The 25242-nt window shown below is 45.4% G+C and overlaps 1 protein-coding gene across 1 annotated transcript in view; it reads left to right on the top strand.

Annotated features, from left to right (window-relative positions):
- The window catches only part of ahcy (adenosylhomocysteinase), a 90063-nt gene that overhangs the window by 18816 nt on the left and 46005 nt on the right, over nucleotides 1-25242 (top strand). Inside the window, exon 2 of the mRNA XM_073062307.1 lies at nucleotides 15502-15692. Within this exon, the coding sequence (XP_072918408.1) occupies nucleotides 15502-15692 (191 nt within the window). The remainder of the gene's footprint in view (nucleotides 1-15501; nucleotides 15693-25242) is intronic.

Here is a 25242-nt window from a genome sequence, read left to right as displayed (position 1 = left end):
AAAGGGTGGGTAATGTAGCAGTATCCTCTTTTGAGTCAGTATGGGTGGAAGTCAGGAAAAGGAAGGGAGCAGTTACTCTATTGGTAGTATTCTATAGGCCCCCTGGTAGCAGCAGAGATGCCAAGGAGCAGATTGGGAGACAGATTTTGGAAAGGTGCAAAAATAACAGGGTTGTTATGGGTGACTTTAAATTCCCTAATATTGACGGGCACTTGATTAGTTCCAATGGTTTGGATGGGGCAGTTTGTCAAGTGTGTCCAGGATGGATTCCTGTCACAGTATGTTGATAGGCTGACTAGGGGAATGCCATACTAGATCTAGTATTAGGTAATGAACCGGGTCAGGTCACAGATCTGTCAGTGGGTGAGCATCTGGGGGACAGTGACCACCGCTCCCCGGCCTTTAGCATTGTCATGGAAAAGGATAGAATCAGAGAACACAGGAAAATTTTTAATTGGGGAAGGGCAAATTATGAGGCTATAAGGCTAGAATTTGCGGGTGTAAATTGGGATGATGTTTTTGCAGGGAAATGTACTATGGACATGTGGTCGATGTTTAGGGATCTCTTGCAGGATGTTAGGGATAAATTTGTCCCGGTGAGGAAGATAAAGAATGGTTGGGTGACAAGTGAGGTGGAAAATCTAGTCAGGTGGAAGAAGGCAGCACACATGAGGTTTAGGAAGCAAGGATCAGATGGGGCTATTGACTATAAGGTATCAAGAAAAGAGCTTAAGAAGGGGCTGAGGAGAACAAGAAGGGGGCATGCGAAAGCTTTAGCAAGTAGGATAAAGGAAAACCTCAAGGCATTCTTCAATTATATGAAGAACAAAAGGATGACAGGAGTGAATGTAGGACCGATTAGAGATGAAGGTGGGAAGATGTGCCTGGAGGCTGTGGAAGTGAGTGAGGTCCTCGATGAATATTTCTCTTCAGTATTCACCAATGAGAGGGAACTTGATGACAGTGAGGACAATATGAGTGAGGTTGATGTTCTGGAGCATGTTGATATTAAGGGAGAGGAGGTGTTGGAGTTGTTAAAATACTTTAGGACAGATAGGTCCCTGGGGCCTGACTGAATAATCCCCAGGCTGCTCCATGAGGCAAGGGAAGAGTTGCTGAGCCTCTGGGTAGGATCTTTATGTCCTCGTTGTCCATAGGAATGGTACCGGAGGATTGGAGGGAGGCGAATGTTGTCCCCTTGTTCAAAAAAGGTAGTAGGGATAGTCTGGGTAATTGTAGACCAGTAAGCCTTACGTCTGTGGTGGGAAAGCTGTTGGAAAAGATTCTTAGAGATAGGATCTATAGTCATTTAGAGAATCATGGTCTGATCAGGGACAGTCAGCATGGCTTTGTGAAGGGCAGATCATGTCTAACAAGCCTGATAGAGTTCTTTGAGGAGGTGACCAGGCATATAGATGAGGGTAGTGCAGTGGATGTGATTTACATGGATTTTAGTAAGGCATTTGACAAGGTTCCACACTGTAGGCTTACTCAAAGTCAGAAGGCATGGGATGCAGGGAAGTTTGGCCAGGTGGATTCAGAATTGGCTTGCCTGCAGAAGGCAGAGTTTCGTGGTGAAGGGAGTACATTCGGATTGGAGGGTTGTGACTAGTGGTGTCCCACAAGGATCTATTCTGGAACCTCTACTTTTTGTGATTTTTTATTAAAGACCTGGATGTGGGGGTACAAGGGTGGTTTGGCAAGTTTGCAGACGACACAAAGGTTGGTGGTTTTGTGGATAGTGTAGAGGATTGTCGAAGATTGCAGAGAGACATTGATAGGATGCAGAAGTGGGCTGAGAAATGGCAGATGGAGTTCAACCTGGAGAAGTGAGAGGTGGTGCACTTTGGAAGGACAAACTCCAAGGCAGAGTACAAAGTAAATGGCAGGATACTTGGAAGTGTGGAGGAGCAGAGGGATCTAGGGGTACATGTACATGGACATGCCGGGGTTAGGACTCAATGTATTTAAGTAAGCTACTTAAGAACTTTTTAAAAGCTATTTATTAATGCTTTTTGAGAGGGTGATTTTAGATGCATATCATATTTTTACTGAGTTAAGTATTGTATGTAATTAGTTTTGCTACAATAAGTGTATGGGACATTGGAAAAAATGTTGAATTTCCCCATGGGGATGAATAAAGTATCTATCTATCTATCTATGTCCACAGATTCCTAAAAGTTGCCTCACAGGTAGATAGGGTAGTTAAGAAAGCTTAAGGGATGTTAGCTTTCATAAGTCGAGGGATAGAGTTTAAGAGTCGCGAGGTAATGATGCAGCTCTATAAAGCTCTGGTTAGGCCACACTTGGAGTACTGTGTCCAGTTCTGGTTGCCTCAGTATAGGAAGGATGTGGAAGCATTGGAAAGGGTACAGAGGAGATTTACCAGGATGCAGCCTGGTTTAGAGAGTATGGATTATGATCAGGGATTAAGGGAGCTAGGGCTTTACTCTTTGGAGAGAAGGAGGATGAGGGGAGATATGTTAGAGGTATACAAGATATTAAGAGGACTAGATAGTGGATATACAACACCTCTTTCCCAGGGCACCACTGCTCAATATAAGAGGACATTGCTTTAAGGTAAGGGGAGGGAAGTTCAAGGGGGATATTAGAGGAAGGCTTTTTACTCCGAGTGGTTGGTGCGTGGATTGCACTGCCTGAGTCAGTGGTGGAGGCAGATACACTAGTGAAATTTAAAAGATTACTAGTCAGGTTTATGGAGGAATTTAAAGTGGGATGTTATATGGGAGGCAGAGTTTAAGGGTTGGCACAGCATTGTGGGCCAAAGGGTAGTGCTGTATTATTCTAACACCTCTCCAACTGTTAAGTATGGTGGTGGATCAATCAGGCTTTGGGCTTGTGTTGCAGCCAGTGGCATGGGGAACATTTCACTGGTAGAGGGAAGAATGAATTTTATTAAATACCAGCAAATTCTGGAAGCAAACATCACACCGTCTGTTTTAAAAAAAAGAGCTGAAGATGAAAAGAGGATGGCTTCTGCAACAGGATAATGATCCTAAACACCTCAAAATCCACAAAGGACCTCAAGAGGCGCAACCTAAACATCATCGAAAATCTGTGGATAGACCTCAAAAGGGCAGTGCATGCAAAATGGCCCAAGAATCTCATAGTACTTGAAGCCTTTTGCAAGGATGGGTGAAAATCCCCCAAACAAGAATTGAAAGACTCTTAGCTGGCTATAGAAAGTGTTTAGAAGCTGTAATACTTGTTGATGGGGGTGTTATTAAGTACTGACCATGCAGGGTGCCCAAACTTTGCTTCGGGCCCTTTCCCTTTTTTGTTATTTTGAAACTGTAAAAGATGGAAATAAAAAAAGTAATGTTGCTTAAAATATTAAAGAAATGTGTTACCTTTAACTTTATGCCTTTTGGAAATCAGGTCATCTTTTACTCGCTTAGCTATTCACAGTAACAGAAATTTTGACCAGGGGTGCCCAAATTTTTGCATGCCACTGTACATCTTTGGAACTGCTGGAGATGAGTAAGGCTCTTGCTGAGTATTTCTCTGGTTTAATGGTAGTGATAGATGTGAAGACTTTAGATTAGGGAAAGATTTTGGGGAGGTCTGGTGAATAGCCTGCTTTGCAGTAGTGGGGTTGTTGGATGTTTTAATATATGAATGTAGACAAATCTTCAAGGCCTGGTACAATGGATTATGGATAATTGGGCCATCAGTAAATCGGGGCTGCTGCTTAATTAGGCCAAAATGTACTGGTCCTGATGTGTCCCAATTAATCAAATTCTGCTACAGGTTTCCCCCGCTATCCAAAGGTAGGGTGTTACTATGAAACTGTTTGTAAGCCAAAACGTCGTAAAGCGAAGAAGCGATTTCCATTAATTTATATGGGGAAAATTTTTGAGCGTTCCCAGACCCAAAAAATAACCTACCGAATCATACCAAATAACATATAAAACCTAAAATAACACTAACATATAGTAAAAGCAGGAATGATATGATAAATATACAGCCTATATAAAGTAGAAATATTTTATGTATGGTGTAGTTTCACTTATCAGATCGGGAAGACTGGATGGAGGTAAAGATTGGTTTTAAGTGCAGCAAGGAAAGGCTTGGGAACTCTTGACCATTAAGTCTAATATGAGGTCGAGCCTGAAGAAGGGTCTCATCTGAAACATTGACTGTTTATTCTTTTCTATAAACACTGCCTGACCTATTGAGTTCTTCCAGCATTCTGTGTGTTGATGAGGTAGTAAGTTACTATAGGGGATTCCGAGCGAGGAGGTGAATCTGGATAGATGTGGATTAATTAGGGGTAGTCAGCATGTCTTTGGGAGGTTGTCTTATGAACTGGAGTGACTTTGATCATAAAAAAAATTCAATGTGGGCATGGCTGTGCTGGAAGGTTAGGTCACGTGGAATCCGGGAAGGGCTGGCTAATTGGGTACAGAATTAATTTAATGACAGAAAGCAGAGGGCAATGGTGGGAAGTTGCTTGTTTTAACTGGAAATGCATGACTAGTGTTCCCCAGGGCCCATTATTGCTTGTCATCTACCTCAAAGAATGTACAAGGAATGTTTTGTAAGCTTGTAGGTGATTGAATTGGTGGTATAGAAATAGTCAGCATAGCTTTGTCAAAGGCAGGTCGTGCCTTACGAACCTGATTGAACTTTTTGAGGATGTGACTAAGCACATTGATGAAGGTAAACCCCTAGATGTAGTGTATATGGATTTTAGCAAGGCATTTAATAAGGTACCCCATGCAAGACTTATTGAGAAAGTAAGGAGGCATGGGATCCAAGGGGAAACACGAGGAAATCTGCAGATGCTGGAAATTGAAGCAACACACACAAAATGCTGGTGGAACACAGCAGGCCCAGGCAGCATCTATAGGGAGAAGTGCTGTTGACGTTTCGGGTCAAGACCTGAAATGTCAACAGTGCTTCTTCCTATAGATGCTGCCTGGCCTGCTGTGTTCCACCAGCATTTTGTGTGTGTTGGATCCAAGGGGACATTGCTTTGTGGATCCAGAGCTGGCTTGCCCACAGAAGGCAAACTGGTTGTAGATGAGTCATATTCTGCATGGAGGTTGGTCAACAGTGGTGTGCCTCGGGGATCTGTTTTGGGACCCCTACTCTTTGTGATTTTTATAAATGACGTGGATGAAGAAGTGGTGGGATGGGTTTGTAAATTTGCTGATGACACAAAGGTTGGGAATGTGGACAATGTGGAGGGCTGTCAGAGATTACAACGAGACATTGATAGGATGCAAAACTGGGCTGAGAAGTGGCAGATGGAGTTCAACCCAGTTGAGTGTGAAGTGGTTCATTTTGGTAGGTCAAATATGATGGTAGAGTATAGTATTAATGGTAAGACTCTTGGCAGTGTGGAGGATCAGAGGGATCTTGGGGTCCGAGTCCATAGGACACTCAAAGCTGCTGTGCAGGTTGACTCTGTGGTTAAGAAGGCATATGGTGCATTGGCCTTCATCAATCATGGGATTGAGTTTAAGAGCCGAGAGGTAATGTTGCAGCTGTATAGGACCCTGGTCAGACCCCACTTGGAATACTGTGCTCAGTTCTGGTCCCCTCACTATAGGAAGGAATTGGAAACCATAGAAAGGGTGCAGAGGAAATTTACAAGTATTTTGCCTGGATTGGGGAGCATGCCTTATGAGAATAGTTTGAGTGAACTTGGCCTTTTCTCCTTGGAGCGACGGAGGATGAGAGGTGACTTGATAGAAGTGTACAAGATAATGAGAGGCAGTGATAGAGGTTTTTCCCCAGGGCTGAAATGGCTAGCACGAGAGGGCATAGTTTTAAAGTGCTTGTAAGTAGTTACAGAGATGTCTGGGGCAAGTTTTTTACGCAGAGAGTGGTGAGCGCAAGGGCTGGTCATGGTGGAGGTGGAAACGATAGGAGACTCCTGGATGGCTACATGGAGCTTAGAAAAATAGAGGACTATGGGTAAAGCATAAGTAGTCCTAGGATAGGGACATGTTTGGCACAGCTTTTGGAGCCAAAGGACTTGTATTGTACTGTGTTTTCTATGTTTCTATAGTGGACAGTGAAGGAGGTTATAAAATATAGGGGTTCATTAGCTGAGTAAGTGTCAGAGTTCAAGTTTAATTATTACACAGCTATGCAAGAATATAGCCAAATAAAAGAGCATTCCACTGGGGTCAAGGTGCAATACAGCATGTTGCACATGTGGTTATGAAATGCTTAGTCAACAGGGAAAAATATAATATCGCCCACGTATCTGAGTGGCACAAGCTTGTTCTTTCAAATCAAATGAAGTTTAATTATCATGGGTACAGTGTAAACAAGACAGTGTTCCTCTGAGGACAAGTTGCATAACATACATTCAAAATATCTATTTACCATGTTTTTTTGACTGAATGGGACAGACATTGTTGGGGGTGGGCCAGCAGTGAGAGTGGGAGAGTCAGGCTTTGATGAGAAGAGGCTGAAGCCAAAGAAACAGGTTTGAAAATTTGGTCTTGGTTGCCCATTGTACAGTGCAGGCAGGATTGCAGATATGACAGTGGAATGCTCCTCCTGTAGGAGATGAAAATTCATGGAACCTGATGGTCTCCCTGATTACTACATCTGCAGGAAGTGCAGCCAACTCCAGCTCATGAAAAACTGCATTAAGGTGGTAGAGCTGGATAAACTTAAGATTTCTTAAGATTCTCTCCGGGTGGCAGAGCAATTGACAGGTATGACTTTTGAGCAGGTAGTTACACCAAAAGTGCAGAATTCGGTGAGTAGATGGGTTAACACTGAGGGAGGTAAAGGGAGAAAGAAGCCAGAGCAGGTTGCCCCTGTGGCTATTTCCCTCAGCAGCAAGTACCGTAGATTCCGGATTTTAAGCCGCTACTTTTTTCCCACATTTTGAACAGCTTTGAACTTTGCGGCCTTTAAAACGGAGCGGCTAATACATGATTTTTTTCATGCCGCCTCGTAAACATTTTGCCTCGTAACAGTAGACCAATAAAATTGATGAGTAGCTCACAGAGGTCCAATGAAATTGTACGATAAATCAAGCGCACTTTCACAATTAAATTATTGTAAATCAGTCATTTGTACTCACCCTCATCAACATGGAAAACACTCGAAGCATTGTGCTGCCTTATGGCAGTTATTTAGTTTATAATATTTTCGCTTAGTAATTCATTTTCTAGTTAAAGTTAGAAGAGTTTTAACTATATTTGTTTTCTGTACTACATCGCGGGATGCTATGACGTCACACCCGGTTTCGCCGCGTCTTGTGGGAAAACGCCGGTTTGCGATAAAACGGGACGGCAGGGGGGAGCGGCATTACGCGAGCGGAGCGGCGGAGCCAAAACGCTGCTTTTAAGTTAAAGGCGATCAATAACTTTTCCTGGTAGGCTGCAGTATATATATTTTTTACCAGTCTTTAGGAGATATTGGAATGTTGTTCAGTAAAGAAGTATACGCAACGTATATTTAAAAGTAGCCGCGTTACGGGCACGGTTCGAAAAAAAGCATTTGCAATATGTATTTGTTTTTGTTACCATATGGATTTAATTAAAAGTTAAAAAATCCTCACGTGTAATATCTTTCTGTGTAAATATCTCATATTACAACGTGGGACACCTGCGGCCGAAAATCCGGTGCGGCCTTTACAAGTAAAAAATTGATTTTATTTCTAAAATTAGAGCCAGCGGCTTTTAATCAGGTGCGCTCTGTAGTCCGGAATCTACGGTATACCCCTTTGGAGACTGCTGAGGGCATGACCTATCTGGGTTGGTACCCATGACATAAGCAGGGGAGGAGTAGAGGAGGCTGAAGAGCAGGACCTCCAAGGTCATGATCTCCGGTTTACACTCAGTGCCGCGAAGTGGTGATGGTCAAAACAGGAAGATGGTGCAAATGAATGAGTGGCTGAGGAGATGGTGCAGGGGGCAGGGTTTTAAGTTATTGGATCATTGGAACTTTCACTGGGGAAGGAGTGACCTGTACAAGTGGGACGGGTTGCACCTGAACTGGAAGGGAACCAATTTCCTGATGGGGAGGTTTGCTAATGATATTGGTGAGGGTTTAAACTAGATTTGCAGTGGGATGGGAACTGGAGTGTAGAGGCAGAGGACTGGGTGGTTGATGCACAAGTAGAGACAGCTTGTAGTGAGTTTGTGAGGGAGGATAGGCAGATGATGGGCAAAGATGCACTCAGCCTGATGGTTTGAGATGTGTCTATTTTACTGCAAGGAGTATCATTAAACAAGGCGGATGAATGTAGAGTGTGGATCAGTATGTGGAACTATGATGTTGTGGCCATTATAGAGATTTGGATGTCTTAGGGGCAGGAATGGTTGCTGAGTGTGCAGGGCTTTAGAGGGAGGCAAGAGGTAGGGAGGGGCATTGCTAATCAGGTATAGTATCACGGCTGCAGAAAAGGAGGAAGCCATGGAGGGATTGTCTACTGAGTCAATGTGGGTGGAAGTCAGAAATAGGAAGGGGTCAATAACTTTTTTGTGTGTTTTTATAGACCCCCCCCCCCCCCCCAATAGTAACAGATATTGAGAAGCTGATAGGGAGGCAGATTCTGGAATGGTGCGGTAATAATAGGGTTGTTGTGATGGGTGATGTTAACTTTCCTAATATTGACTGCCATCTCCTTAGAGCAAGGGGTTTAGATGGGGTGGAGTTTGTTAGGTATGTTCAGGAATGTTTCCTGATGTAATGCCTAGATAAGCCAACGAAAGGAGAGGCTGTACCCTGATCTGGTATTGGGAAATGAAGCTGGTCAGGTGTTAGATCTCTCGGTGGGAGAGCATTTTGGATGTAATGATCACAACTCTATCTCCTTTACCGTAGCACTGGAGAAGGATAGACATAGACAATTTGGGAAAATATTTAATTGGAGTAGGGGTAAATATGATGCTGTTAGGCAGGAACTTGGGAACATAAATTGGGAGCAGATATTCTCGGGGGACTGTGACAAATGTTCAAGGAAAATTTGTATGGCATTCTGCATGGTTATGTTCCATTGAGGCAGGGAAAGGATGGTAAGGTAAAAGAACCATGGTGTACAAAGGATGTAGAAAATCTAGTTAAAGGAAAAGCTTACAAAAGGTTCAAGAAGAGAGGAACTGTTAGAGTTTTAGAAAATTACAAGGGTGCCAGGAAGCAGCTCAAGAATGAAACTGGAGAGCCAGAAGGGGCCATGAGAAGGCCTTGGTGGGCAGGATTAAGGAAAACCCCAAGGCATTCTACAAGTATGTGAAGAACAAGAGGATGAGATGTGAGAATAGGACCAATGAGTTGCGATAGTGGAAACGTGCATGGAGTCAGAGGTACTTAATGAATACTTTGCTTCAGTATTCAGCTGTGAAAAGGACCTTGGCAATTGTGGGGATGACTTGCAGTGGGCTGAAACGATTGAGTGTATAGACGTGAAGAAAGAGGATGTACTGGAGGTTTTGAAAGGTATTAAGTTATGTAAGTTGCTGAGAGCAGACGAGGGGTCACAGTTTAAGGATAAAGGGGAAGCCTTTTAGGACCGAGATGAGGAAAAACTTCTTCACACAGAGTGGTGAATCTGTGGAATTCTCTGCCACAGGAAACAGTTGAGGCCGGTTCATTGGCTATATTTAAGAGGAAGTTAGATATGGTCCTTGTGGCTAAAGGGATCAGGGGGTATGGAGAGAAAGCAGGTACAGGGTTCTGAGTTGGATGATCAGCCATGATCATACTGAATGGCGGTGCAGGCTCGAAGGGCCGAATGGCCTACTCCTGCACCTATTTTCTATGTTTCTATGTTTCTATGAGATGTACCCCAGGCTACTGTGGAAAGTGAGGGAGGAGATTGCTGAGTCTCGGGTGATGATATTTGCAACATCAATAGGGACGGGTGAGTTATCAGAGGATTGGAAAGTTTAAAATGTTGTTCCCCTTTTCAAGAAAGGATGTAGAGATAACCAGGAAATTGTAGACCTGTGAGTCTTTGTTCAGTGGTGGCAAGTTGTTGAAGATCCTGGGAGGCAGGATTTATGAACATTTGGAGAGCCATAATCTGATTAGGAGTAATCAGCATGGCTTTGTCAAGGGCAGGTCGTGCCTTACGAGCCTGATTGAATTCTTTGAGGATGTGACAAAACACATCAACAAAGGTACAGCAGTGGATGTTGTTTATATGGATTTCAGTAAGGCATTTGATAAGGTTCCCAATGCAAGGCTCATTCAGAAAGTAAGGAGTTGTAGCGATGTACTACATACAGAGCTAGAGACAACGACACGCAGTCAGTAAGTTGTTTTGAGACTAGTTTATTCAAACTTCGCGGCGCTGGCTTTTAATCCCCAGTTCCCACCCTCTCCGGGTGGAAATGACGTCAGAGGTGCATTACCAAAGTCTCTCCCCGTGCGCGGGCTATTTGTGAGCCGGTTCGCCTGCGCAGAAAGTGGGTCGCCACATAACCCCGCCCCCCCAGAACCGGTGATACACCCCCCCCCCCCAATGTCCACAGTCTGGATCAGTCTCTGTTTGGCTATCTGCCTCTGCGCCGCGGTGCCTGAACCTCGACAGGCTGCGCCGTCCACAAGGGCTGGTTTGAGTCGGTCCACTGTGGAAACCTCCTCTTTCCCCCCCAATGTCCAGAACGTACATGGACCCATTGTTCCTGAGCACCTTGAACGGCCCCTCGTACGGCCGCTGTAGCGGTGCCCGGTGTGCGCCCCTTCGTACAAACACAAACTTACAGTTCTGCAGGTTTTTGGGTATGTAGGTCAGGGTCTGTCCGTGCTGTGAAGTTGGTACGGGGGCCAAGTTGCCGAGCCTTTCGCGTAGTCTGTCCAGGACTGCTGCGGGTTCTTCCTCTTGCCCCCTTGGGGCTGGTATGAACTCTCCTGGGACGAGCTGTATACCAACTCGGCTGACGAGGCGTGCAGATCCTCTTTGGGTGCTGTGCGAAGTCCAAGCAGGACCCAGGGAAGCTCGTCCACCCAGTTAGGTCCTCTCAGGCGGGCCATGAGAGCCGACTTCAAGTGACGGTGGAAGCGTTCCACTAGTCTGTTCTACTGTGGGTGATAGGCAGTTGTGTGGTGTAGCTGCGTTCCCAACAAGCTGGCCACAGCCGACCACAGGCTGAAGGTGAACTGGGCGCCTCTGTCGGAGGTAATGTGGGCCACTACCCCGAAGCGTGCTACCCAGGTTGCAGTCAGTGCTTGGGCGCAGGAATCGGCAGATGTGTCGGTGAGTGGGACTGCCTCTGGACGTCTCGTGAACTGGTCTACCATAGTTAGGAGGTACCGCCCTCCTCGTGACACTGGTAGGGGCCCCACGATATCCACATGAATGTGGTCAAACCTCCGGTGGGTGGGGTGGAACTGCTGCAGCGGGGCTTTAGTGTGCCGCTGCACCTTGGCTGTTTGGCACTGCACGCACGTTCTGGCCCATTCGCTGACCTGTTTGCGAAGTCCGTGCCACGCAAACTTGCTGGAGACCAGCCGGACGGTTGTCCTGATAGATGGGTGCGTCAAACTGTGTATGGAGTTGAAAACTCGCCGCTGCCGGGGCGATGGGGTGAGGTTGGCCGGTAGCCACGTCGCACATGAGGGTCCTCTCACCTGGGCCTACGAGGAAGTCTTGCAGCTGCAAACCTGAGACTGCAGTCCTGTAGCTGGGCATCTCGTCGTCTGCCTGCTGCGCCTCCGCCAGTGCTGCATAGTCCACCCCCAGGGACAGAGCCTGGACAGCTGGTCTGGAGAGTGCATCTGCCACGACGTTGTCTTTTCCCGAGACATGCTGGATGTCCGTCGTGTACTCAGAGATATAGGACAGATGTCGCTGCTGGCGGGCCGACCAGGGATCGGACACCTTCGTGAATGCGAAGATCAACGGTTTGTGGTCTGTGAACGCGGTGAACAGCCTGCCTTCTAAGAAGTACCTGAAATGCCGGATTGCCAGATACAGTGCCAACAGCTCCCGGTTGAAGGCACCGTACTTGAGTTCGGGTGGTCGTAGGGGTTTGCTGAAGAATGCTAGGGGTTGCCAGTGCCCCTCGATGAGTTGCTGTAGCACCCCACTGACTGCTGTGTCGGATGCGTCCACTGTGAGGGCGGTCGGGACGTCCGTTCTGGGGTGCACCAGCATTGTGGCATCTGCCAAGGCTTCCTTGGCTTTAATGAAAGCGGCCGCAGCCTCATTGTCCCAAGTAATGTCCTTGCTTTTACCCGACATCAGGGTGTACAAAGGGTGCATGATACGGGCTGCTGAGGGGAGGAAACGGTGGTAGAAGTTCACCAGACCAACAAACTCCTGCAGGCCTTTGACTGTGTTGGGCCGGGCAAAGTGGCGGATTGTGTCTACCTTAGCGGGCAGAGGTGTTGCCCCGTCATTGGTAATCCTGTGGCCCAGGAAGTTGATGGTGTTGACTGAACTGACATTTGGCCGGGTTGATCTTGAGGCCGAAATCACTCGGGTGGGAGTAGAGCTGGCGGAGGTGGGACAGATGCTCCTGACGACTACTGCTGGCTATGAGGATGTCGTTCAAATAAATGAACGCAAAGTCCAGGTCGCGGCCCACTGCATCCATTAGCTGCTGGAACGTCTGTGCGGCATTCTTCAGGCCGAACGGCATTCGGAGGAATTCGAACAGGCCGAACGGGGTGATGAGTGCTGTTTTGGGGATGTCTTCGGGGTGCACCGGGATTTGATGGTATCCCCGGACGAGGTCTACCTTAGAAAAGATTCTTGCCCCGTGCAGGTTTGCTGCAAAGTCCTGTAAGTGCGGCACGGGGTAGCGGTCTGGAGTTGTAGCCTCTTTCAGTTTGCGGTAGTCGCTGTATGGTCTCCAGTCCCTGGCTGCTTTGGGCACCATGTGCAGGGGGGAGGCTCATGGGCTGTCGGACCACCGTATTATCCCCAATTCCTCCATCCTCTTGAACTCCTCCTTCGCCAGGCGGAGCTTTTCCGGGGGGAGCCTTTGTGCATGGGCGTGGAGGGGTGGTCCCTGGGTCGGGATGTAGTGCTGTACTCCGTGTCTGGACATGGCTGCCGTGAACTGTGGTGCCAGAATCGTTAGAAAGTCTGCCAGGATTCTGGTGAATTCGTTGTCCGACAGTGTGATGGAGTCCAGGTGTGGGGCCGGCAACTTGGCTTCACCCAGGGAGAACGTCTGGAAATTCTCGGCATGTACCAGTCTTTTCCCTTGCAAGTCGACCAGCAGGCTGTGAGCTCGCAAGAAGTCTGCCCCCAGGAGTGGTTGGGCCACGGCAGCCAGCATGAAGTCCCACGTGAACCGGCTGGTGCCGAACTGCAGCTGCACTGTGCGGGTGCCGTAGGTCGGTATCGTGCTGCCATTTACGGCCCTCAGGGTGGGTCCTGGCTTCCTGTTGCGGGTGTCATACCCCGTCGGGGGTAAGACGCTGATTTCCCCTCCGGTGTCGACCAAGAAGTGGAGTCCCGACTGTTTGTCCCAGATGTACAAGAGGCTGTCCTGGTGGCCAGCCGCCATAGCCATTAGCGGTAGCTGGCCCTGACCCTTGCAGAGCGAGCGACAATGGCGGGCTTCTGTGCCCCACCGCTGGTGGTAGAAACACCACTGTTCACTGGCCTCCTCACTCCTGCCTCTGTGTTGTGTGCGCCCCCTTGCCAGGCCTAGTCTGGTCTGCAAGTGGTTTGGTAATCTGACCGACGGACACCACGCTCCCCTTCTTGGCTTTCCACAGCACGTCTGCCCGGGCCACGACCTTCCGGGGGTCACTGAAATCTGCATCGGCCAGCAGCAGATGTATGTCCTCGGGCAGTTGCTTCAGGAACGCTTGCTCAAACATAAGGCGAGGCTTGTGTCCGTCAGCCAGGGCCAGCATCTTGTTCATTAATGCTGACGGCGGCCTGTCTCCCAAACAGCAGGCGGGCACCTCGCTCATGCCATGAGAGGCCAAAGGTCCCAATGAGCAGAGCTTTGAATGCTTCATATTTGCCTCCTTCTGGGGGCGACTATGTGAAATCCGCAACCTGGGCGACTGTCTCCTGGTCAAGGGAGCTCACCACGTAATAGTAACGTGTGGAATCAGAAGATATCTGCCGAATCTGGAACTGGGCTTCTGCTTGGCTAAACCACACGCGTGGTCGCAGCGTCCAGAAAGTCAGCAGTTTTAGCGAAACTACGTGAACAGATGAGGAGTCGGTCATCTTTGGTCCAAATCCCGTTTGGACCGTCAGGGTCACCAGTGTAGCGATGTACTGCATACAGAGCTAGAGATGACACACAGTCGGTAAGTCGTTTCGAGACTAGTTTATTCAAACTTTGCGGCGCTGGCTTTTAATCCCTAGTTCCCACCCTCTCCGGGTGGAAATGACGTCAGAGGTGCATTACCAAAGTCTCTCCCCGCGCGCGGGCTATTTGTGAACCGGTTCGCCTGTGCAGAAAGTGGGTCGCCACAGAGTCATAGGACGCAAGGAGACCATGCTTTGTGGATCTAGAATTGGCTTGCTCACAGAAGGCAAAAAGATGGTTGTAGATGCTTCGTATTCTGCATGGAGGATGGTGACCAGTGGTGTTCCACAGGGATCTGTTCTAGGACCCCTCCTTGTGATTTTTATAAATGACCTGGATGAGGAAGTAGAAGGGTGGATTAGTAAGCTTGCTGATGACACAAAAGTTGGGTGTTCTGGATAGTCTGGAGGGTTGTAAGAGGTTACAGTGGGACATCAGTAAGATGCAGAAATGGACTAAGAATTGGCAGATGGAGTTCAACCCGGGTAAGTGTGAAGTGGTTTGTTTTGGTAGGTCAAGTTTGGAGACAGAATATAATAATGGCAAGACTCTTGGCACTGTGAAGGATCAGCGAGATCTTGGGGTCTGTGTCCATAGCTGCTGTGCAGATTGACAGTGTTAAGGTGTATGGTATGATGACCTTCAGCCATGGGATTGAGATCAAGAGCTGTGACATTAGTCAGACCCCACTTGGAATACTGTGTTCATTTCTGGTAACCTCACTACAGGAAGGATATGGATACTGTAGAGAGAGTATGGAGATTTTTAAAGATGCTACCTGGATTGGAGAGTGTGCTTTATGAGAATAGTTTGAGTGAACTTGGCCTTTTCTCCTTGGAACGACAGAGTGAGAGGTGACCTGATAGAGGTTTATAAAATGAGAGGCGTCGATTATGTGGATAGTCAGCGGCTTTTTCCCAGGGCTGAAATGGCTAGCATGAGGGGGCACGGTTTTAAGGTGCTTGGAAATAGTTACAAGGGGGATGATTGAGTTAAGTTTGTCCACACAGTGGTGAGTGCATGGAATGGGCTGCCGGCGACGTTGGTGGAAGCGGATACAATGGGGTCTTTCCAGAGTCTCTTGGATAGGTGCATGGAGCTTAGAAAAATAACGGGCTATTCGGTGGGGTAATTCTAGGCAGTTTTTAGAGTAGTTTACATGGTCGACACAACATTGTGGGCCAAAGGGCCTGTAGTGTGCTGTAGATATCTTTGATTCTCTGTAACAATGTTGTTTGCTAACTTGTGTCTGAATCTTTTTTTCTCATTATTAAAGCTGACATTAGTTTGGCTGAATGGGGTCGGAAAGCAATTGAAATTGCTGAAAATGAGATGCCTGGCTTGATGATGATGAGGAAGATGTATGGAGACACCAAACCACTCAAAGGGGCTCGAATCGCAGGCTGTCTTCACATGACTGTTCAAACAGCTGTATTAATTGAGACTGTTGTGGCACTTGGGGCAGAGGTAATATCCAGGAAAACCATAATTTGCGATATCTAATTTCAGTCTTTTTTAAAGATTTTTAAAACTTGAGGTTGTATTGTAGTAAGATTCTAATTTTCCCAGCTGTGATTTCCCAGCATTTTCTGTTCTTTGAGATTCCAGCAGCTGCTGCTCAGTGCCAACAGTATTTTCCTTGGCTGTCCTTGTTGTTTACAGCTCGAGAGAGATAAGTTGCCAGTTCTCATCCAGTAGTTTGTCAATATAGAAGAGTGCAGCACAGGAACAGGCCCTTGGCCCACAATGGTGTGCCGAACCACTTAAAAAGTAAATCAAAAACATCCAAAAATGAATCCCTCCTACCTACAGAATATCCATATCTCTCCATCTTCCTCACATTCACATGCTTATCAAAGCTTCTCTTAAAGATCTATAATGTATTTACCTCTACCGCCAACCAGACAGTGCATTTCAGGCATCCACCACCGAGTTTAAAAAAAACTTCCCTCTCTAATCCTCTTTGAATCTACCCCCTCTCACTTTCAATGTATGCCCTCTGGTATAAAACATTTCTACTCTGTCTACTCTATCCCTCTCATGAGGTTTATAAGATTATCTCCCCACAGCCTCCACCACTCAAGTTTGTCCAGTCTCTCATGTCCTCTAAACCAGGTAGCATCCTATTAAACCTCCTCTGCCCCTCTCCAAAGCCTCCACATCCCTCATAATGGAGTGACCAGAACTGTATGCAATGTTGCAAATGTGGCCTAACCAGGGTTTTATAAACAAACTTTTGACTTTTAAACTCAATGCCTCGATTAATAAAACAAGCATTTCATAGGCCGGCTTAATCACCCTATCCACCTGTGTAGCCACTTTCAAGGAGCTATGAACTTGAATCCCAGGATCTCTGCTCAGCAACACTGTTAAGGACCTTGACCTTGACTCTATTGCCAGGACTTTTCATGGCCCGTCCTGGCTTTCCTAATTCCCTTCAGTTCTTTTCTGGCTTCTTTATACTTCCCATATGCTCCGTATGATCTTAACTTACAAGGCTTTACATACTTTTTTTTTTCTTGACCAAATTCATCATTTCTCTGGAATCCAAGATTCATTCTTTCCCCATCCTTCCATCTAATGGGAACGTGCCTTTCCTGTAAGGCTGTGCAATTGATCGTTAAATACCCTCCACATGTCTGATGTGGACTTGCCAGGAAAAAAAGTTATTCCCAATTAGCTCTTCTTAGTTCCTGCATAATTTGTCCTGGTACAATTTAAAACTCTCCTTATCGATAGCTCTCCTGAAAGTGAAGGGGTTGTGGTCACTTCCCACACCGGTCAGTCACCTGGCCAGGCTCACTATCCAACACCAGTCCAAGTCATCCTCCTTTTATTCTGCACTCTTACACATTTCCGGCGACCTTTTTAGTCTCTAAGTGTAGATGGCTTGTGTGCTGAATTTAGCAGATGGTGGACGTTGTTGAAGATGCAAGACCATAAGATATAGGAGCAGAACTGGGCCATTTGACCCATCAAGTCTGCTCCACCATTCAATCATGGCTGTTCCTTTATCCTCTCCTGAACTCCATTCCCCTGACTTCTCCTCATAACCCTTGATGCCATGTCCAATCAAGAACCTATCAATCTCTGCCTTAAATATACCCAACAACCTGGCCTCCACAGCTGCATGTGACAACAAATTCCATAAATCCACCACCCTTTGGTTAAAGAAATTTCTCCACATCTGTTTTGAATGGATGCCCTCTATCCTGAGCCTGTGCCCTCTTGTCCTAGACTCTCCCACCATGGGAAACATCTTTTCCATATTTACTCTGTCTATGACTTTCAACAGTTAAAAGATTTCAATGATCTTCCCCCTCATCCTTCTAAATTCCTGCGACTGCAGACTCAGAGCCATCAAACATTGCTTGTATGATAACCCTGTTATTTCCGGAATAATCCTTGTGAGCCTCCTCTGGACCCTCTCCAATGCTACACAGTTTTGTTTAGCTGAGCCCAAAACTGTTCACAATACTCGAGGTGAGGCCTCACCAGTGCCTTGTAAAGCCTCAGTGTCACATCCCTGCTCTTGTATTCTAAACCTCTTGAAATGAATGCTGACATTGCCTTCCTCACCACAGACTCAACCTGCAAGTTAACCTTTAAGGTGTTCTGCACAAGTCCCTTTGCATCTCAGATTTTTGGATTTTCTCTCCATTTACAAAATAGTCTGTGTATCTATATCTGTTACCAAAGTGCATGACTATGCATTTTCCAACATTGTATTTCATTTGCCACTCTCGTCCATTCTCTTAATCTGTCTAAATCCTTTTGCAGCCTACCTGTTTCCTCAACACTACCTGCCCCTCCACCAATCTTTGTATCATCTGCTAAATTGGCAACAAAGCCATCTATCTAAATCATTGATATACAGCATATAAAGAAGTGGTCCCAACACTGATCTCTGCGGGACACTACTAATCAATGTCAACCAGCCAGACAAAGATCCTTTTATTTCCACTTGCTGCCTCCTACCAACCAGCTAGTGCTCTAACCATGTTAGTAACTTTCCTGTAATACCCTGAGCTCTTAAGTAGGTAAGCAGTCTCATGTGTGGTACCTTGTCAAAGGCTTTCTGAAGGTCTAAATATGTAACATCCACTGCATTCCATTTATCTATCCTACTTGTAATCTCTCTAAAGAATTCCAACAAGTTTGTCGGAAGATTTTCCCTTGAAGAATCCATGCTGACTTTGTCCTATCTTCTCTGGTGTTACCAAGAACTCCACAACTCATCCTTAGTAATTGGAAAGATGTTGGAGTCAATTATTGAGGTCAGGCTAACTGGCCTGTAATTTCCTTTCTGCTGCCTTCCTCCTTCCTTAGAGTGGAGTGACGTTTGCAGTTTTCTAGTTCTCTGGCACCATGCCAGAGACCAATGATTTTTTTTTTCAAAGATCATTGCAAATTGGAGGGACAAGAGGGGGAGGTGTTGCGTTGCTTGTTAGAGAAAATATTACAGTGGTCCTCTGGCAGGATAGATTAGAGGGCTTGTCTAGGGAGGCTATTTGGGTGGAATTGAGGAATGGGAAAGCTGTAGTAACACTTATAGGATCCTCTTCAGTTTGCGTATAAGGAGAAGGTGGGAGTGGAGGATGCTATCACGTATTTGCTGCACAAATCACTCTCTCACCTAGAGGGGGTCAGTTGTGCTGTGAGGATTACATTCCTTGACTTCTCTAGTGCCTTTAACACCATCCAGCCCAAGATCTTAAGGCACAAACTAACGGAGATGGGAGTAGACTCTCACATGGTGGATTGGATAGTGGACTACTTGACAGATAGACCTCAGTATGTGCGGTTGGGAGACTGTAGGTCTGACACGGTGGTCAGCAGCACAGGGGCGCCGCAGGGAACCGTACTCTCTCCGGTCCTGTTCACCCTGTACACATCAGACTTCCAATATAACTCGGAGTCCTGCCATGTGCAGAAGTTCGCTGATGACACGGCCATAGTGGGGTGTGTCAGGAATGGACAGGAGGAGGAGTATAGGAAACTGATACAGGACTTTGTGATATGGTGCAACTCAAACTACCTGCGTCTCAATATCACCAAGACCAAGGAGATGGTGGTGGACTTTAGGAGATCTAGGCCTCATATGGAGCCAGTGATCATTAATGGAGAATGTGTGGAGCAGGTTAAGACCTACAAGTATCTGGGAGTACAGTTAGACAAGAAGCTAGACTGGACTGCCAACACAGATGCCTTGTGCAGGAAGGCACAGAGTCGACTGTACTTCCTTAGAAGGTTGGCGTCATTCAATGTCTGTAGTGAGATGCTGAAGATGTTCTATAGGTCAGTTGTGGAGAGCGCCCTCTTCTTTGTGGTGGCGTGTTGGGGAGGAAGCATTAAGAAGAGGGACGCCTCACGTCTTAATAAGCTGGTAAGGAAGGCGGGCTCTGTCGTGGGCAAAGTACTGGAGAGTTTAACATCGGTAGCTGAGCGAAGGGCGCAGAGTAGGCTACGGTCAATTATGGAAAACTCTGAACATCCTCTACATAGCACCATCCAGAGACAGAGAAGCAGTTTCAGCGACAGGTTACTATCGATGCAATGCTCCTCAGACAGGATGAAGAGGTCAATACTCCCCAATGCCATTAGGCTTTACAATTCAACCGCCAGGACTTAAGAACTTTTTAAAAGCTATTATTAATGCTTTTGAGATAGTGATTTAGATGCATATCATATTTTTTACTGAGTTAAGTATTGTATGTAATTAGTTTTGCTACAACAAGTGTATGGGACATTGGAAAAAAAGTTGAATTTCCTCATGGGAATGAATAAAGTATCTATCTATCTATCTATTATAGACCACCTAATGGGGAGCGAGAATTGGAGGAGCAAATTTGCAAGGAGATGGCAGATATTTGTAGTAAGCACAGGGTTATGATTGTGGAAGATTTTAATTTTCCACACATAGACTGGGAAGCCCATTCTGTAAAAGGGCTGGATGGTTTGGAGTTTGTAAAATGTGTGCAGGATAGTATTTTTGCAGCAATACATAGAGGTACCAACTGAGAAGGGGCAGTGTTGGATCTTCTATTAGGGAATGAAATAGGTCAGGTGACGGAGGTATGTGTTGGGGAGCACTTCGGGTCCAGTGTTCACAATGCAATTAGTTTCAATATAATTACGGAGAAGGATAGGACTGGACCCAGGGTTGAGATTTTTGATTGGAGAAAGGTTAACCTTGAGGAGATGCAAAAGGATTTAGGAGTGGATTGGGACAATTTGTTTTATGGGAAGGATGTAATAGAGAAATGGAGGTAATTTAAAGGTGAAAGTTTGAGGGTACAGAATCTTTGTACCTGTTAGGTTGAAAGGAAAGGTTAAAAGTTTGAGAGAGCCATGGTTTTCAAGGGATATTGGAAACTTGGTTAGGAAAAAGATATCCACAATAAATATAGGCAGCATGGAGTAAATGAGATGCTCGAGGAATATGAAGAATGTAAGAAGAATCTCAAAGAAATTAGAAAAGCTAAAAGAAGATACGAGGTTGCTTTGGCAAGTAAGGTGAAAATAAATCCGAAGGGTTTCTACAGTTATACTAATAGCAAAAGGATAGTGAGGGATAAGATTGGTCCCTTAGAGAATCAGAGTGGACAGCTAGGTGTGGAGCCGAAAGAGATGGGGGAGATTTTGAACGATTTCTTCGATATTCACTAAGTAGAAGGGTATTGAATTGTGTAAGGTAAGGGAAACAAGTAGGGAAGTTATGGAAACTATGACAATTAAAGAGGAGGAAGTATTGGCGCTTTTAAGGAATATAAAAGTGGTTGAATCTCTGGGTCCTTACAGGATATTCCCTAGGACCTTGAGGGAAGTTAGTATGGAAATAGCAGGGGCATTGAAATATTTCAAATGTCATTAGAAACGGGGATGGTGCCAGAGGATTGGCGTATTGCTCGTTGTTCCATTGTTTAAAAAGGGTTCTGAGAGTAAACCTAGCAATTATAGGCCTGTCAGTTTGACGTCAGTGGTAGGTAAATTAATGGAAAGTATTCTTAGAGATAGTATATATAGTTATCTGGATAGACAGGGTCTGATTAGGAACAGTCAGCATGGATTTGTGCATGGAAGGTCATGTTTGACAAATATTGAATTTTTTGAAGAGATTACGAGGAAAGTTGACGAGGGTAAAGCAGTGGATGTTGTCTATATGGACTTCAGTAAGGCCTTTGACAAGGTTCCACACAGAAGGTTAATTAGGAAGGTTAACACTTTAGGTATTAATATTGAAGTAGTAAAATGGATTCAACAGTGGCTGGATGGGAGATGCCAGAGAGTAGTGGTGGATAACTGTTTGTCAGGTTGGAGGCCAGTGGCTAGTGGTGTGCCTCAGGGATCTGTACTTGGTCCAGTGTTGTTTGTCATATACATTAATGATCTGGATGATGGTGTGGTAAATTGGATTAGTAAGTATGCAGATGATACTAAGGTAGGTGGCGTTGTGGATAATGAAGTAGGTTTTCAAAGCTTGGAGAGAGATTTAGGCCAGTTAGAAGAGTGGGCTGAATGATGGCAGATGGAGTTTAATGCTGATAAGTGTGAGGTGCTACATTTTGGTAGGAATAATCCAAATAGGACATACATGGTAAATGGTAGGGCATTGAAGAATGCAGTAGAACAGAGTGATCTAGGAATAATGGTGCATAGTTCCCTGAAGGTGGAATCTCATGTGGATAGGGTGGTGAAGAAAGCTTTTGGTATGCTGGCCTTTATAAATCAGAGCATTGAGTATAGGAGTTGGGATGTAATATTAAAATTGTACAAGGCATTGGTAAGGCCGAATTTGGAGTATTGTGTACAGTTCTAGTCAGTGAATTATAGGAAAGATGTCAACAAAATAGAGAGAGTACAGAGAAGATTTACTAGAATGTTACCTGGGTTTCAACACCTAAGTTGCAGGGAAAGGTTGAACAAGTTAGGTCTTTATCCTTTGGAGCATAGAAGGTTGGGAGGGACTTGATAGAGGTATTTAAAATTATAAGGGGATAGATAGAGTTGACGTGGATAGGCTTTTTTCCATTGAGAGTAGGGGAGATTCAAACAAGAGGACATGAGTTGAGAGTTAGGGGGCAAAAGTTTAAGGGTAACATGAGGGGGAATTTCTTTACTCAGAGTGGTAGCTGTGTGGAACGAGCTTCCAGTAGAAGTGGTAGAGGCAGGTTCGCTATTGTCATTTAAAGTAAAATTGGTTAGGTATATGGACAGGAAAGGAATGGAGGGGAGGGTTATGGGCTGTGTGCGGGCCAGTGGGACTAGATGAGAGTAAGTGTTCGGCATGGACTAGTAGGGCCGAAATGGCCTGTTTCCGTGCTGTAATTGTTATATGGTTATAAATGCTTCCACAATATCTCCCACTACAGCTTTTAGAACCCTAGGGTGCAGCTCATCTGGTCCGCATGACTTGGGTACCCTTGGGTCTTTCAGCTTTTTGAGCACCTTCTTCCTTGAAATAACTGCACTTGTTTCTCTTCCCTCACTCTGACACTGCTAGCGTCTTCCACAGTGAAGACTGATGCAAAGTGAAATTCCTTCTCATCTCTGTTCTAAAAGCCTCTATTCTGAGACTGTCCCCTCTGATCTTACATTCCTACTATAGGAAGCATCCACTCTATCAAGGCCTTTCACCTTTTGATGGGTTTCAGTGAGGTCACCCCTCATTCTTCTAAGTTCTAGTGAATACAGGCCCAGAGCCATCAAACATTTTTAATGACAAGTCATTCAATTCTGGAATCATTTTTGTGATTCTCCTTTGAACGTTCTCCAGTTTCAGCTCATCTTTTCTAAGAGAAGGGTCCAAACCTGCTCACTATACTCCAAGTGTTTTATAAAGTTGCAACATTACATCCTTGCTTTCATATTCTAGTCCTCTTGAAATGAATGCTAACATTGCATTTACCTTCCACACCACAGACTCGCCCTTCAAATTAACCTTTAGCGAATCCTGCACAAGGACTTCCCACTCACTTGGCAACTCAGATTTTTTTTTAGATTTTCTCGCCACTTAGAAAATGGTCAACCCTTTCATTTCTTTTACCAAAGTGCATGATCATACACTTCCTGACACTGTATTCCATCTGCCACTTCTTTGCCCATTCTCTTAATGTCTAAATCCTTCTGTAACCTCTCTGCTTCCTCAGAACTACTGGTCCCTCCATCTGTCTTCATTGTCTGCAAACTTTACAGCAAAGCCATCAATTTCATCCTCCAAATCATTGACATACAATGTAAAAAGAATTGGTCCCAGCACAAACCCTGGTGGAACGCCACTGGCAGCCAGACAGAAAAGGCTCAGTTTATTCCCACTCTTTTCCTCCTGCCAATCAGCCACTGCTTTATCTATGCTAGAATCTTGCCTGGAATACCATGTATTAAGCTGCCTTGAGCGTGGTACCTTGTCAAAGTAGCAGTCCCAATGCTGACCCTGAGGAACACCACTTAAGTCACTGGCAGCCAACCAAAAAAGGCCCCCTTAGTTGCTGCCTCTTGCCTGTCAACCATTCCTCTATCCATGCTGGTATATTTCCAGTAAGACCATTAGATTATCTTGTTAAACAGCTCATGTAAGGCACCTTATCAAATGCTTTCTGAAAATTTAAGTAAATAACATTTACTGCCTCTCCTTTGTTTCAACAGATTTGTCAGGCAAGATTTCCCTTTACAGAAACCATGCTGACTTTGACGTATTTTATCATTAGTCTCCCAGTATCCCAAAACCTTATCCTTAGTAATGGCCTATGACACTTTCCCAACCACTGAGAGTTAGGCTAACTGGCCTACAATTTCCTTTCTTTTGTTTTCCTCCATACTTAGAGTGGAGTGACATTTGCAATTTTCCAGTTCTCTGGGACCATTCCAGAATCAAGTGATTCTTGAAAGATCATGACCAACGCATCCGTTACCTCTTCAGCAACCTCATCTGGCCCAGGTGACTTATCCACCTTAAGACCTTTCAGTTTGCCTGGCACTTTTTCCTTTTTAATAACAATGGCAATTACACTCAAGGACCTCAGGCATACAGATACTGTCTTCCACAGTAAAGTCTGAAGCAAAATACTTAAATTGATCTGCCTTTTCTCTGTCCCCAGCATCATTTTCCAGTGGTCCAATATCAACTCTCACCTCCCTTTTATTCTTTAGATAAATGAAAAAACTTTTAGTATCCTGCTTTATATTATTGGCTAGTTTCTCTCATACTTGATCTTTTCCATGGCTTTTTTTAGTTGGCTTTTACTGAATTTTAAAAGCTTCCCAATCACCTAACTTCCCACTTACATTTGCTACCTTATATGCCCTTTCCTTGGCTTTTACGCAGTCCTTAACTTCCCTTGTCAGCCACAGTAGCCTAACTCTGCCAGTAGAGAACTACTTCTGTGGGACATATCTATCCTGTGCCTTGTGAACTATTTCTAGGAACTTCAGCACCTCTGTCCTGCCATCATCCCCACCAGCATCCTCCTCCAATCCACCTGGGCAAGCTCCTCTCTCATGCCTCTGTAATTCCCTTTATTCCATTGTGATACTGATGCATGGGACTTGTGCTTCTCCCTCTCAAATTGCAGTAAAATCTCCCAGCTATAATCTATCAACCATGAGTCACTGATGCCTACAACATCTTCAGTTCTGTATTCTCCCTTTTCAATTTTGTCCACTGTTTGTTTATTCTGTTGCCTGCAATTTTGCCCTATCACCAGGCTGAGCTCTCTACACATTGCTTCTGTTTGTAAATTAGCTGCTTCATCTTCAGCACTATTATCCATGATGCATTGAAATACAATAAACACAGCTCAGGACACTAGTCACACCATGCTCAACCTTTTGATTCCTGACTTTGAGATCTCACCAGCATCTGCCTCCACAAACTCTCCACGATCTATTCTGGCACACTGATTCCCATCCTCCTGCAATTCTAGTTTAAACCCCACTTTGCAGTGTTAACAAACCATTCCACTAATGTATTAGTCCCTTTTCAGTTCTGGAGCAAACTGTCCCTTCTGTACAGGTCCCA

The sequence above is a fragment of the Hemitrygon akajei genome, chromosome 11 (assembly GCF_048418815.1).
Source record: "Hemitrygon akajei chromosome 11, sHemAka1.3, whole genome shotgun sequence".
NCBI classification, from domain to species: domain Eukaryota; kingdom Metazoa; phylum Chordata; class Chondrichthyes; order Myliobatiformes; family Dasyatidae; genus Hemitrygon; species Hemitrygon akajei.
The sequence above is the reverse complement of the archived record's forward strand: the minus strand, read 5'-3'. Positions and strand labels throughout refer to the sequence as shown.